The sequence below is a fragment of the Balaenoptera physalus genome (genome assembly GCF_965194825.1).
Source record: "Balaenoptera physalus genome assembly, chromosome: 3".
Classification (NCBI taxonomy): Eukaryota; Metazoa; Chordata; class Mammalia; order Artiodactyla; family Balaenopteridae; genus Balaenoptera; species Balaenoptera physalus.
In genome coordinates this window covers 100,708,669-100,724,319 of record NC_138890.1, presented here as the reverse complement: position 1 = coordinate 100,724,319, position 15,651 = coordinate 100,708,669, and the positions used below count along the sequence as shown (strand labels likewise).

Below are 15,651 nucleotides of genomic sequence, written 5' to 3'. Positions count from 1 at the left end.
TGATCCCTAAGCCTAAGAAGAAAAATTATTCATCAATAACAATATTATTTAACAGTAAATAATATTATTTAACATTTCCAATGTTAAATAATAATAATATTATTTAACATTTCCAATGTTAAATAATAATAATATTATTTAACATTTCCTTTGAATTGTGGCAAACTAACCTTTCCATGATTTGAGTCCAGAATATGAGCCACATTTCCTGCTACCGCACCTCCCTATAATAGTAAACAAATTATTACTTATATAAATGCATAAACTTTCACAAAAAAGTAAAAATTAAGACTGATAAAATCTTTACATTAAGTCATTTGAAAGGTTCAGCTTTATCACATTTGTAACTTTTAAACTCCTTAAGTACCAACTTTAAAAAAGCAGTTTAATATTTTTATAAAAGAAAATCTTTTCTACTATGATCAGTTCAACTCTGCTCTTTTAAAATATTCATTAAAGGTCCAAAAGTTACATGACTTTACAGTAGTAACAAACAAATATACAATTTTCTAACAATACACAAGATTGTGAAACAAAGACTGAAAGAAAAAAAAGAGAGACCACAAAACTTATTTTAAGATAAACTAACATAGTTTTTACTCCACGAAAATTTAGTATTTTTAAAATGTCCACAGTCCCCAGTAAAATAAGTAACTAAAGTTCAGAGCATCATGAACCTCACCACCACCACCTCAATATTCAACTCAGTACTAAAAGTAAGGAAAATATATGCAGCACGATAGTTTTCATAAAGTCGATCTGAAATCCTTAATTTTTAGAAATTCAATTAGACATTTTACCTGGAAAAGAAAGTGAATTATAAGAATAACGTAACAATCTATACATGTTCAAAAGAGTCCACCTCCTTCTTTGTATCTTCCGTAACACCCAGAGCAGTACAACAGTACATGGAAGAAACTCCATGTACTACTTGTTGAATGACTAATGAAAAACTTCACTAAATAACAGAACTCCCTTGCTCTATTAGTTAATTATTTTCCAGAGTGATAATGTTAATATTGATACTTTAAAATTATATTATATACCACATCATAAGTTATTTTATCTTTTTGCCAGAATTTAGAACATTACTCACCTTTGCATTTCGTTGAGTGTACTGAGCAACCACTCGGGACAACAAAGACCACAGAGCAGGATCAGCTGGGTTACTATAGTGACCATCAAAAGCAGAGGGCTTAGAGACGGTGGTTACTTTAATCACAAAAAGTACCCCCAAAATCAACATTTTATTTAGTATCTAAGTTAAACATCTTTTAGACATCTAAAACAAGTTCAAATTAATTCTCTACGTGTGGTTAAAAGTGACTGAATTTTTAGAAACATACTTTACATCTCCTATATACACCTACAGTTTTTATTAAAATAAGAAAGAAAAATCAGCAGTGTGATGATTACAGAGCCATGAGATCCAATTCAGAAAGGTTAAGGAAATTTAATACGTTGTGTTCGAAGAAAACACAGAGATGAGAACTGTGGAAGGAAAATAAACTACAGATATAACACTTTACTGCTAAAAATAAATCTAATAAATAACCACTGTTGCTAGTGATAACAGCTTTCTATTTTCCAAATTTTGAATATTAATGAATGTTTGAGTGGCCAAAAAATTCCTAAAACCATCAAACTGGACGGTATCAGATAACAAACTGACAACATCACAAACCTGAGAATTCGTAAGGGCTTTCATATTAAAACAAGGTCTGGTACAGGAGAATTTGGGGAAAGTGTTTTGTGGCCACTTACAGGTCCTGTATGAGTCCTCCTTGTATAAACTGCCTTTACTCAGTATGCCTAATTTTTTTAAAAAGCTTAAAAATCTTTGTCAATTTGTCAAAAATTGTATCTTTATTCTTAAAATTTGCATTTATTGTATTATTAATGAATTTTCAGATATTTTCTTGTATATTAACCATTTTTATTCCTTCATTTGTGAATAAACTTTTCATGTTCTTAAAAAAAAAAAACAAGATTTGGGCCTTAATCTGAAAGATTTTCTGTTCTCTCTTTACCAACTGAATTTTTTATTTAAATTGTTAGAGGTGAAATAACGTGTAGTCAGTTACATGATCCTATGTACAGTTTCATAAAACCACAACTTGGTTTCCAAATATATATGCTTACCTCATTGTATAGTCTTAATAAGGTCCAAACATCAAAGACAACTTCATCAAGTATAACTAGACCCCAAGTTCACAAGTACAGAATTTACCTGTGAACAGCTTTAGATGCTTGTCTCTGCACTGCCACAGTGCGACCTTGCAGTGCATAGATCGCTGAAGTAAGAAGGCACCTCTGATAATCATTGTCTTTCTGTTTGCAGTGCTTCAGTAACTCATTAAGTGCAGCTTTTGACAGTGTCGCATCCTTCATTGCCAATCCTAGAGCACACAGTGCTTGAAGGCTTTCCGTGGTTGGTTCTTTTAAGATAGAGCTGTAAATATATTTTTAATCGCCTATTAGCCATGAGTACAATAGTCTGTAACTATTAAAACACACTTAACAGTTGGTAGAAAAAACAATTTACTTATAGATTCACCAAACTACAGTCCAGCTTTAAGATAACTATAAAACTAAGTTCCATGGTTTCTAGGAACAGTAATTTCCCGGAATTTCTTTTTTTTTTTTGGCTGTGTTGGGTCTTTAGTTGTGGCGTGCGGGCTCTGTAGTTTGCGGCACGCAGGCTCAGTAGCTGTGGTGCGTGGCTTAGTTGCCCCATGGCATGTGGGATCTTAGTTCCCCAACCAGGGATCAAACGCACGTCACCTGCATTGCAGGACGGATTCTTTACCACTGGACCACCAGGGAAGTCCCGTTTCCCTGAATTTCTGAAGCAGTTAAAAGTACCAATGGCCTTCGCAGAGCATCAATAGCCAAATTTCCTTTCTGGTCATTTTATCTACATTTAGAAACAAATATACAGCACAGCATCTTTGGGTCACAGTTCTAGGTAAATAATTAGAATAATTTCGCTAAAATCTTTAGTTTCAATAAAATCCTAAAAGGTATGAATAATAAAGAAAAATCCTTAACCTAAGATCTGATTTTTATCATTCCCAAAAAGCTTTTGTCTTATTGTTCTGTGGTATTTGAAACAAGAGCAATATATAATAATTACAAAAACTATCTATATCCACCATATTCCAAGTGAGCACGTTTATAATTGAAGGAGAATTTAAATTTTGTATGTAAACATCCAGCTTTTTTCTTTTCCTTCTTCACCTGTGAAATCTGATTTAGCCTTATGGAGGTAAAAGTCAATAATGTTTAGGAATCCTTATTAATTAAAATGAAGAAAACCTTAGCTCTTTATAAACTTAACTACTTCTAATAATAATTATGAATGTTGTACTGTAACAAAACATAGGAACTTTGAAAATTTTGTTAAACAAAGTTCATTAAAATATAATATAAACAGCTGTAACATTATAAAATATCACATACCTACCACTATGTCTTTCTATTATTTGGGGGGAGGGGACAACAAGCTGTTTAGAATTTGATTCTGACAAACAGCTACAAAGTCATGAATTTTCATGGGCAGCTCTGGAGTAAACTGAAAGCATCCATAGTAATTCTTTTTACGATAAGGGTTAATAGATGGAGGCATCCAAATATGGAAGAATATCAATTAGTTACAGTCATTTCCATCAATACAAATAAACCACACTGTAAGTTGTAACTAAAAAAAAAAAAAGCAAATAGTAAAATATAAATTCCAATACTAACAACAAAAGAAGAAATTCTAATTTGTGCCTTCGTTCAAAAGAGAACAAACCTATATACTCTAATATGTATTAATATACAAAATCTAGGGACTTCCCTGGTGGAACAGTGGTTAAGAATCTGCCTGCCAATGCAGGGAACATGGGTTCGAGCCCTGGTCCAGGAAGATCCCACATGCTACAGAGCAACTAAGCCCGTGCACCACAACTACTGAGCCTGTGCTCTAGAGCCCACGAGCCACAACTACTGAGCCTGCATGCCACAACTACTGAAGCCCACACACCTAGAGCCTGTGCTCTGCAATAAGAGAAGCCACCACAAATGAGAAGCCTGCGCACCGCAACAAAGAGTAACCCCTGCTCACTGCAACTAGAGAAAGCCCGCGCACAGCAACGAAGACCCAATGCAGCCCAAAAAAAACAAAAAAATACAAAATCTAAATTATTACTGAAATGACTACATCCCATTAAGCTAACACATGCTGAATGCACGGTACCTGCATGTCCTGTACCATGTGCTAGAATTTTACATGTAGCTATTTATATCATAAATTCTATGATGCTGGTAACCAGATTTTTTCCCCTTATGTATTGAACTTATTCACACTCCCCCTAAGCACCGAGGACACTGCTTTGTTCCCAACATAAGAATGCCAAACAAGATCAATAAAGAACGGGTAACTGAATTATTCATAGAAAGGAAGTCAAAGAAAAGAATGCAAAGGGGCAGGAAAGTGAGCAGTTTGCAGTGTTCAGTTTGAAAGATGACATGCAGAGAACCAAAAACAAAGAAAAAAACATAGATCAGCTAAAATACCTAGCCCTGGACCCAACAACGCAAAAAAAGGAGGTAAAGGTTTTCCCTCATAAGAGGAGAAAAGAATAAGAAAATATTCTACTATTTTTCCCCACTTCTACTAATGTTCAAAACAGTTTCATTTACTGTTTTAAACAGTAACCCAAGACTAATCTAATCATAACTAATTTGGCATTACTTTCGCTCTTGATTACTGAAGCAACATATTAGCATCTATGATTCTTTTTCTCAAGCTATTTGCAAATTTGGATTTTCTGAACATATATTCACATTACATGAGTATATCCATGTAAAGTGACAAGATTTTTAAAATTCTGATTGGTTTTCTCAAAATAGCTAAGAGGAAGAGAAAGAACTGCTTACTTATTATACAAGAAAATTACCTTAATCAGGATGGAACAAAAGTACCACCACGAATAAACAAAACCAAAGCTTATCCTATAGAAGTCATTCTCAACTAGTACCATCTAGTCATCTCCATCCCCCTAACCTTTGGCACGGGAGCATAATTTGGAGATGTGGAGGCACTTCTTTGGTTTTCACAATGATTGAGGAGTGCTGTTAGCAACTAACAGACGGGGGACAGGGATAAGATCTTCCTGCAATGGGAGAAACAATTCTGTACTATGAAGATCAGTACCACTGAAAATGCCAACAGAGCACTTGTTGATAACCACTGTCCAATAGCATCCATTAATCATCTCCTGCTTTTTAAGGAATTAAGGTCAACTTTCCCCGCATACAAAAAATTTCGAAAAGTCAAAAAATACCATGTATGCCCTCCCTGGTGGTGCAGTGGTTAGGAATCTACCTGCCAATGCAGGGGTCATGGGTTTGAGCCCTGGTCCGGGAAGATCCCACATGCTGCAGAGCAACTAAACCCGTGTGCCACAACAACTGAGCCTGTACTCTAGAGCCTGTGACCACAACTACTGAGCCTGTGTGCCACAACTATGAAGCCCATGTGCCTAAAGCCCATGCTGCACAAATAGAGAAGCCACTCCGATAAGAAGCCTGCAGAGATAGGAACAAAGATGGCGGAGGAGAAGGACGTACTCTCATTCCCTCTTGCGAGAACACCAGAATCACAACTAGCTGCTGGACAATCATCTATAGGAAGATACTGGAACTCACCAAAAAAGATACCCCACATCTAAAGACAAAGGAGAAGCCACAATGAGACGGGAGGGGCACAATCACAGTAAAATCAAATCCCATAACTGCTCGGTGTGTGACTCACAGACTGGAGAACACTTATACCACAGAAGTCCACCCACTGGAGTGAAGGTTCAGAGCCCCACGTCAGGCTTCCCAACCTGGGGGTCCGGCAACAGGAGGAAGAATTCCTAGAAAATCAGACTTTGAAGGCTACTGGGATTTAATTGCAGGACTTCGAAAGAACTGGGGGAAACAGAGACTCCACTCTTGGAGGGCACACACAAAGCAGTGTGAGCATCGGGACCCAGGGGAAGGAGCAGTGACCCCAGGGGAGACTGAACCAGACCTACCTGCTAGTGTTGGGGGGTCTCCTGCAGAGACAGGGGGTGGCTATGGCTCACCGTGGGGACAAGGACACTGGCAGCAGAAGTTCTGGGAAGTACTCCTTGGCATGAGCCCTCCCAGAGTCCACCATTAGCCCCAACAAAGAGCCCCGGTAGGCTCCAGTGTTGGGTTGCCTCAGGCCAAACAACCAAAAGGGAGGGAAGCCAGCCACACCCATCAGCAGTCAAGTGCATTAAAGTTTTACTGAGCTCTGCCCACCAGAGCAACAGCCAGCTCTACCCACCACCGGTCCCTCCCATCAGGAAACTTGCACAAGCCTCTTAGATAGCCTCATCCACCAGAGGGCAGACAGCAGAAGCAAGAAGAACTACAATCCTGCAGCCTGTGGAACAAAAATCACATTCACAGAAAGACAGACAAGATGAAAAGGCACAGGGCTATGTACCAGATGAAGGAACATGATAAAACCCCAGAAAAACAACTAAATGAAGTGGAGATAGGCAACCTTCCAGAAAAAGAATTCAGAATAATGATAGTGAAGATGATCCAGGACCTCAGGAAAAGAATGGAGGCAAAGATCGAGAAGATGCAAGAAATGTTTAACAAAGACTGAGAAGAATTAAAGAACAAACAAACAGAGATGAACAATAAAATAACTGAAATGAAAACTACACTAGAAGGAATCAATAGCAGAATAACTGAGGCAGAAGAACGGGTAAGTGACCTGGAAGACAGAATGGTGGAATTCACTGCTGCAGAACAGAATAAAGAAAAAAATGAAAAGAAATGAAGACAGCCTAAGAGACCTCTGGGACAACATTAAACACAACAACATTCACATTACATGGGCCCCAGAAGGAGAAGAGAGAGAGAAAGGACCAGAGAAAATATTTGAAGAGATTAGAGTCGAAAACTTCCCTAACATGGGAAAGGAAATAGCCACCCAAGTCCAGGAAGCACAGAGAGTCCCATACAGGATAAACCCAAGGAGAAACACGCCGAGACACATAGTAATCAAATTGGCAAAAATTAAAGACAAAGAAAAATTATTAAAAGCAGCAAGGGAAAAATGACAAATAACATATAAGGGAACTCCCATAATATTAACAGCTGATTTCTCAGCAGAAACTCTACAAGCCAGAAGGGAGTGGCATGATATACTTAAAGTGATGAAAGGGAAGACCCCACAACCAAGATTACTCTACCCGGCAAGGGTCTCATTCAGATTTGATGGAGAAATCAAAAGCTTTACAGACAAGAAAAAGCTAAGAGAATTCAGCACCACCAAACCAACTCTACAACAAATGCTAAAGGAACTTCTCTAAGTGGGAAACACAAGAGAAGAAAAGGACCTACAAAAACAAACACAAAACCATTAAGAAAATGGTCATAGGTACATACATATCGATAATTACCTTAAACGTGAATGGATTAAATGCTCCAACCAAAAGACACAGGCTTGCTGAATGGATACAAAAACAAGACCCATATATATGCTCTCTACAAGAGACCCACTTCAGACCTAGGGACACATTCAGGCTGAAAGGGAGGGGATGGAAAAAGGTATTACATGCAAATGGAAATCAAAAGAAAGCCGGAGTAGCAATACTCATATCAGATAAAATAGACTTTAAAATAAAGAATGTTACAAGAGACAAGGAAGGACACTACATAATGATCAAGGGGTCAATCCAAGAAGAGGATATAACAATTATAAATATATATGCACCCAACATAGGAGCACCTCAATACATAAGGCAACTGCTAACAGCTATAAAAGAGGAAATCGACAGTAACACGACAATAGTGGGGGACTTCAACACTGCACTTACACCAATGGACAAATCATCCAAAATGAAAATAAATAAGGAAACAGAAGCTTTAAATGACACAATAGACCAGATAGATTTAATTGACATTTATAGGACATTCTATCCAAAAACAGCAGATTACACTTTCTTCTCAAGTGCACACGGAACATTCTCCAGGACAGAACACATCTTGGGTCACAAATCAAGCCTCAGTAAATTTAAGAAAATTGAAACCATATCAAGCATCTTTTCTGACCACAACGCTATGAGATTAGAAATGAATTACAGGGAAAAAAACATAAAAAACACAAACACATGGAGGCTGAACAAAACGTTACTAAATAACCAAAAGATCACTGAAGAAATCGAAGAGGAAATCAAAAAATACCTAGAGACAAATATGAAAACACGATGATCCAAAACCTATGGGATGCAGCAAAAGCAGTTCTAAGAGGGACGTTTATAGCTATACAAGCCTACCTAAAGAAACAAAAATCTCAAATAAACAATCTAACCTTACACCTAAGGGAACTAGAGAAAGAAGAACAAACAAAACCCAAAGTTAGCAGAAGGAAAGAAATCATAAAGATCAGAGCAGAAATAAATGAAATAGAAACAAAGAAAACAATAGCAAAGATCAATAAAACTAAAAGTTGGTTCTTTGAGAAGATAAACAAAATTGATAAGCCATTAGCCAGACTCATCAAGAAAAAGAGGGAGAGGACTCAAATCAATAAAATCAGAAATCAAAAAGGAGAAGTTACAACAGACACCGCAGAAATACAAAGCATCCTAAGAGACTACTACAAGCAACTTTATGCCAATAAAATGGACAACCGGGAAGAAATGGACAAATTCTTAGAAAGGTATAACCTTCCAAGACTGAACCAAGAAGAAATAGAAAATATGAACAGACCAATAACAAGTAATGAAATTGAAACTGTCATTAAAAACCTTCCCAGAAACAAAAGTCCAGGACCAGATGGCTTCACAGGTGAATTCTATCAAACATTTAGAGAAGAGCTAACACCCATCCTTCTCAAACTCTTCCAAAAAATTGCAAAGGAAGGAATACTCCCAAACTCATTCTATGAGGCCACCATCACCCTGATATCAAAACCAGACAAAGATATGACAAAAGAAGAAAATTACAGACCAATATCACTGATGAATATAGATGCAAAAATCCTCAACAAAATACTAGCAAACAGAATCCAACAACACATTAAAAGGATCCTACACCATGATCAAGTGGGATTTATCCCAGGGACACAAGGATTCTTCAATATACGCAAATCAATCAATGTGATACACCATATTAACAACTGAAGAATAAAAGCCACATGATCATCTCAATAGATGCAGAAAAAGCTTTTGACAACATTCAACACCCATTTATGATAAATACTCTCCAGAAAGTGGGCATAGAGGGAACCTACCTCAACATAATAAAGGCCATATACAACAAATCCACAGCAAACATCATTCTCAATGGTGAAAAACTGAAAGCATTTCCTCTAAGATCAGGAACAAGACAAGGATGTCCACTTTCGCCACTATTATTCAAAATAGTTTTGGAAGTCCTAGCCACGGAAATCAGAGAAGAAAAAGAGATAAAAGGAATACAAATTGGAAAAGAAGAAGTAAAACTGTCAGTGTTTGCAGATGACATGATACTATACATAGAGAATCCTAAAGATGCCACCAGAAAACTACTAGAGCTAATCAGTGAATCAGGTAAAATTGCAGGATACAAAATTAATGCATCGAAATCTCTTGCATTCCTATACACTAATGATGAAAAATCTGAAAGAGAAATTAAGGAAACACTTCCATTTACCATTGCAACAAAAGAATCAAATACCTAGGAATAAACCTACCTAGGGAGACAGAAGACCTGTATGCAGAAAACTATAAGACACTGATGAAAGAAATTAAAGATGATACCAACAGATGGAGAGATATACCATGTTCTTGGACTGGAAGATTCAATATTGTGAAAATGACTATACTAACCAAAGCAATCTACAGATTCAACGCAATCCCTATCAAATTACTAATGGCATTTTTTACGGAACTAGAACAAAAAATCTTAAAATTTGTATGGAGACACAAAAGACCCCGAATAGCCAGTCTTGAGGGAAAAAAATGGAGCTGGAGGAATCAGACTCCCTGACTTCAGACTTTAGTATAAAGCTATAGTAATCAAGACAATATGGTACTAGCACAAAAACAGAAACATAGATCAATGGAACAAGATAGAAAGCCCAGATATAAACCCATGCACCTATGGTCAACTAATTTATGACAAAGGAGGCAAGGATATACAATGGAGAAAAGACAGTCTCTTCAATAAGTGGTGCTGGGAAAACTGGACAGCTACATGTAAAAGAATGAAATTAGAACACTCCCTAACACCATACACAAAAATAAACTCCAAATGGATTAGAGACCTAAATGTAAAACTGGGTACTATAAAACTCTTAGAGGAAAACAGAGGAAGAACACTCTTTGACGTAAATCACAGCAAGATTTTTTTTGATCCACCTCCTAGAGTAATGGAAATAAAAACAAAAATAAACAAATGGGACCTAATGAAACTTAAAAGCATTTGCACAGCAAAGGAAACCATAAACAAGAAGAAAAGTCAACCCTCAGAATGGGAGAAAATATTTGCAAACAAATCAACAAAGGATTAATCTCCAAAATATATAAACAGCTCATGCAGCTCAATATTAAACAAACAAACAACCCAATCCAAAAATGGGCAGAAGACCTAAATAGACATTTCTCCAAAGAAGACATACAGATGGCCAAGAAGCACATGAAAAGCTGCTCAACATCACTAATTATTAGAGAAATGCAAATCAAAACTACAATGAGGTATCACCTCACACCAGTTAGAATGGGCTTCATCAGAAAATCTACAAACAACAAATGCTGGAGAGGGTGTGGAGAAAAGGGAACCCTCTTGCACTGTTGGTGGGAATGTAAATTGATACAGCCACTATGGAGAACAGTGTGGAGGTTCCTTAAAAAACTAAAAATAGAATTACCATATGATCCAGCAATCCCACTACTGGGCATATACCCAGAGGAAACCATAATTCAAAAAGACACATGCACCCCAATGTTCATTGCAGCACTATTTACTATTTACTATTTATAGCCAGGTCATGGAAGCAACCTAAATGTCCATCAACAGACGAATGGATAAAGAAGATGTGGTACATATATACAATGGAATATTACTCAGCCATAAAAAGGAACGAAATTGGGTCATTTGTTGAGACGTGGATGGATCTAGAGACTGTCATACAGAGTGAAGTTAAGTCAGAAAGAGAAAAACAAATATCGTATATTAACGCATATATGTGGAACCTAGAAAAATGGTACAGATGGACCTGTTTGCAGGGCAGAAACTGAGACACAGATGTAGAGAACAAACGTATGGACAACAAGCGGGGAAAGCAGCAGGGGTGTGGGGATGGTGGTGTGATGAATTGGGCGATTGGGATTGACATGTATACACTGATGTGTATAAAACTGATGACTAATAAGAACCTGCTGTATAAAAAAATAAATACAATAAAATTCAAAAATTAAAAAAAAGAAAAAGAAGCCTGCACACCGCAATGAAGAGTAGCCCCCTGCTCACTGCAACCAGAGAAAAGCCCACGCGCAACAACCAAGACCCAACGCAGCCAAAAATAAAATAAAATAAATTATTTTTAAAAAAATACCACATAAGTAATCACAGATATCAGAGGCTGTTATTTTATTAAATTATCCCAAAAATAAACAGTTACAATTTATATTGATGTATACACACATTTTTAAAGACTCAACTTTAAATGAACTTTATCAGGTTAATCTGAATAGGAAAGAGGAAAAAAAGTCTCTTTGGAAACTTAACGGGGCCAAAAACAAGCCAGTTAATGACTGCCTTCATTAAAATTTTATGATCCTAAGAGATGAGCTGATCAATTACTGTTTTAAAAAAATAAATAATACACACAGAGTATAGGATGGTTTTGAAGGATTCGATGAATCCAGAATTAAGAATTAAGCCATGATCTCCAGCTCCACCTGTGACTATCAGTTCAGAACCAGGTGGGCCCAATCCCTGTTGTTCACAAAAATGTTCCTGAAACATTAAGAACTTCATTTTACGTTCCTCCAAATTTTAACCCAATATTTAAGTATCTGGTCATGTCGAGTGTTGATGTCAACTATACATACCATTTAAATAACAATGTCTTGGCTCCGTCCATTTTTCCTTGTTTATACTCTGCTATTGCCAGAGCTGTCAAGACATGAGCCTTGTCTTGCTCTGATTCAACAGTAGACAAGGCTCTCTCATAGGCTGTTACATAGAGTTGGAAACAAAAACAAAACAATATAAAAGCAATCCTGACGGACAAATGGTGGGATTTTTCCTTTCCTAATCCTATTTTTTAAAAGGGTCTAACTAAAATTACATCTTATTGTTCCCTTGCTCTCAAGTGAATGGAATAAAAATTTAGAATATCTAACTTGGTTTAGCTGTTCCAAGGTGATTCTAGGAATATCATTCGGGTTATTATGTGATATTTCTCAATTTTCTTCTTTAGAATCTATAGGCAGGTTTGAATCAGTATCTTCAAAAGAAGTGGAGGTCTACAGCCATTGAGGTATCACCCACATTCCCATTTACAGACCAGCAACTCCATTAAGCAGTACTTAAAATGAGCTGCACACACATAGGCTGGGCCATATATGTGAAAATGCACTCAATAAGCATTTTTGGAGAAACCAAAATTTATTATTACTAACAATGGTTGAGGCCTTCATTTATCAGAAATATACATTGAAACACTGTGTAGTAGTAAATACTTGCTTTCAAATGCTACCTTATACCTGTACCCTAAGTGATCTTGGGTCTGTTTCCTCATCTAAATAACAAAGATAACATTCAGTTCGTAACACTGCTAAAAGGACTATTCATCATAATAATGTACTAAAGGAAGGAACAGATAAAAAGTACCTCTTAACGTTCCTGACTTTTAGTCAGATTTTTAATAAACACTACAACCCCTACCCCCATCTTAATATTACATCTTTCTGTATGTAAGTTCATCATGATTAAATTCTTCTCAGCTCTGGAAAAGTAGAAAGTATCCTTTAGCTTTAAGCAATGCACTTACCTTTGCTGCTCTCTTTATACAGACCCTTCATAAATAAAGCCAATCCAAAACCTATGATGTCTTCTAACTCCTCAAGGGGTGTTGACTTAAAAGCCTGGATAGCTTTATCATATTCACCAATAGAGCTAAGAAGCAAAACATAACTTACTTTTAATATCAAAAATCATTTTGGCTTATATCATGAAAATTCAGAAATATTATTATACTAAAGCTCTTTTAACAACTTAACCTACTTCATCTATCAGTGTTAAAGCTGTAGAAAAGCCTTTTATTAAAATAGAAGGCATATCACTTATTTCCAACAGGATGCACTAGGGGGATTTAACTTCACACTTTTCTTTTAAATTATGTGTGAAAATGAACAGTTCTGCTGAATTACAAACTGTCTTTTTTTTTTTTTAACAAACTTGAATTAAACTGTTGTAAAAATAATTTCAAGTTGACCTGGATACAGAACTCTAATTTTTTAAGCTTAATATGTTAGTTAAATATTACCCTATGAGCATCTTTGACAAGCTTAGCAAGTCATAACCAAACCCAGCCTTTGTGTAAACTGTTTATCTGCACATCCATTTTTTTTGGAGGGCATATAGATACACTAAAATCCCACAGACAAAACTATACATTATCTTTTCTGTATTTAATAGGAATAAAAGTAAAAATTGTTATACATGATACTAAAGTAGAATGCTTTTTAATAACAACAAAATAAAAAAACGTGTTTTGTTTACTTAAAAATGAAGAGAAGCTGCCACCACCTGGTACAGACTCATTGTACCTTTGAGACTCTGATTTCTGGTATCTATCACTATAATCAGAAACTGCTTCTATTTTTAATGTGTTATTAGAAATCTTTTCATAAAATCTTTTTAATCTTGGAGGTGTGAGTGGGAGCTAAAAATATAGGCAATATTTGCTTCTAAAATTAATTTTATGAAGGTGAAAGAATTTAAAAATCCATTAACTCAAATTTTGATAAATATTTAATGAAGGGAAGAGGATTACCTTAGATTGTTTATGGATACATACATGTATTTTTAAAGTATTTTTTTAATGAACACTATCTTCAAACATTTGATAACTGTTGTAGAGAAAAAGAATTGAACTAGAGAAGGGCACAAGGGGCTTCAACTTTATTTGTAACTTTTTTTTTGAAAAAGAAACCTGAAACCTATAACAGAATTTTAAGATCTGTTATATCTGAATGGTGACTATTCATTAAATTATGCTCCATACTCTACTGCTGTGTTTTGCATGTTTAACATATTTCATAATAAAAACAAATCAAAAAGAAATCAGATGACCTATTTTCAATGGGAGGTATAAATTTTCTTCAAAAACAGTTACATTATATGAAACATCTAACTAAAGAGAACAGATACTTTGCTCCATACAGTTTCTTACAACAAAATCTTGAAACTGACAGAGCTCTATCAACTCCTAAACACAACAATTTAAAAGAATTAAAAGGAGAAGCAATCAAAACAGGGAAAATTTTCTGTCTATAGATATGATTTAGTTACACAGTTATACAAGAAATGAACTGGCTACCTCCGATTTCTACTATGTAGCTCCTTAAAAGATGTAGGTACGAATCCCAAAATATCAAACTATAGTTCTAATAATGTGTTTCAAACTGGAACATTCAATTTTGGGGCAGCTCTCAATTTGAGGAATGCCTCCTTAACTTGAGCCAAAAGTCTTCCTCCCATTAACACTCCTACTGTCCGAACCGAGTTCTATCCTCTGAAACAATTGGTTTCCAACCTATTTTTTTTTCAATCTTTTTTTTGAAGTCAGAAGTCTTTGAGACTCTGAAGAAAGTGATATTGCTCCCTCCCCACCCCCAAAATGCACACATACAAAACTTTTTGTGTACTATCTCAAAAGGGTTTCTGGACCCTTAATCCCACCCCCAGTTTAAGAATATACATCAAATCAGAATAAATCTAATCCTCTTCCAATTAACTAGACTTCTACTATTAGAAACAGTAACTACCTCTCCTGTCTAGTTCACAACCATCAGTTCTACATCTGGTCCTCACAAAGGACACTGGGGCTAGGGGTCATTACAGGGACAGGAAACTGTTAACACAGCTTGGTACAGTGGGAATGATGTATCCTGGGGGAATGTCATCATCGTACTCATTCATACACAACCCACTACTCTGGAAACTGGTCATCACCTCACTAGCCCCATAGTTTTCACCAGAAAAACCTGTTAGGTTCATGGAATTAATGGGAAAAAATATGCTTACCATAACAATCTGCCATAATTCCTTATTGTAACATTATAAGCATCTCTGTCTTCTGCAGTCTGTAACAACAAAATTGCCCTTTAAAAAAAGGACAAGGTATTTTAAATTATCTACGTGCAATAGCATTCTTTTACTCTTCCTCCTTAACTGAATCTACAGATTTTTGTTTTCTTCATTTAATTCTACTAATTATTTAACTAGTTCCATAACAGCTTATTTATATTTTATTAAACTGGTACCGCAAAAGCACTTAATAGATTTTAGATTGTCAGGAAAATAATAAAAAGTGACCTCTTAATAAGAGAAATCACTTACCATACTTGAGCTTTAAAT

The 15,651-nt window shown here is 35.9% G+C and overlaps 1 protein-coding gene across 8 annotated transcripts in view; it reads right to left on the bottom strand.

Moving 5' to 3' along the window:
* SKIC3 (SKI3 subunit of superkiller complex) overlaps positions 1–15,651 on the bottom strand; it is a 166,532-nt gene that overhangs the window by 24,492 nt on the left and 126,389 nt on the right. For all 8 annotated transcript variants that reach the window (XM_082457992.1, XM_082457994.1, XM_082457990.1 and 5 more), the window contains 6 exons: positions 15,319–15,396; positions 13,061–13,185; positions 12,117–12,240; positions 2,231–2,452; positions 1,097–1,169; positions 171–224 (listed from right to left, as the gene is read on the bottom strand). In XM_082457992.1, the coding sequence (XP_082314118.1) occupies positions 171–224; positions 1,097–1,169; positions 2,231–2,452; positions 12,117–12,240; positions 13,061–13,185; positions 15,319–15,396 (676 nt within the window). The remainder of the gene's footprint in view (positions 1–170; positions 225–1,096; positions 1,170–2,230; positions 2,453–12,116; positions 12,241–13,060; positions 13,186–15,318; positions 15,397–15,651) is intronic.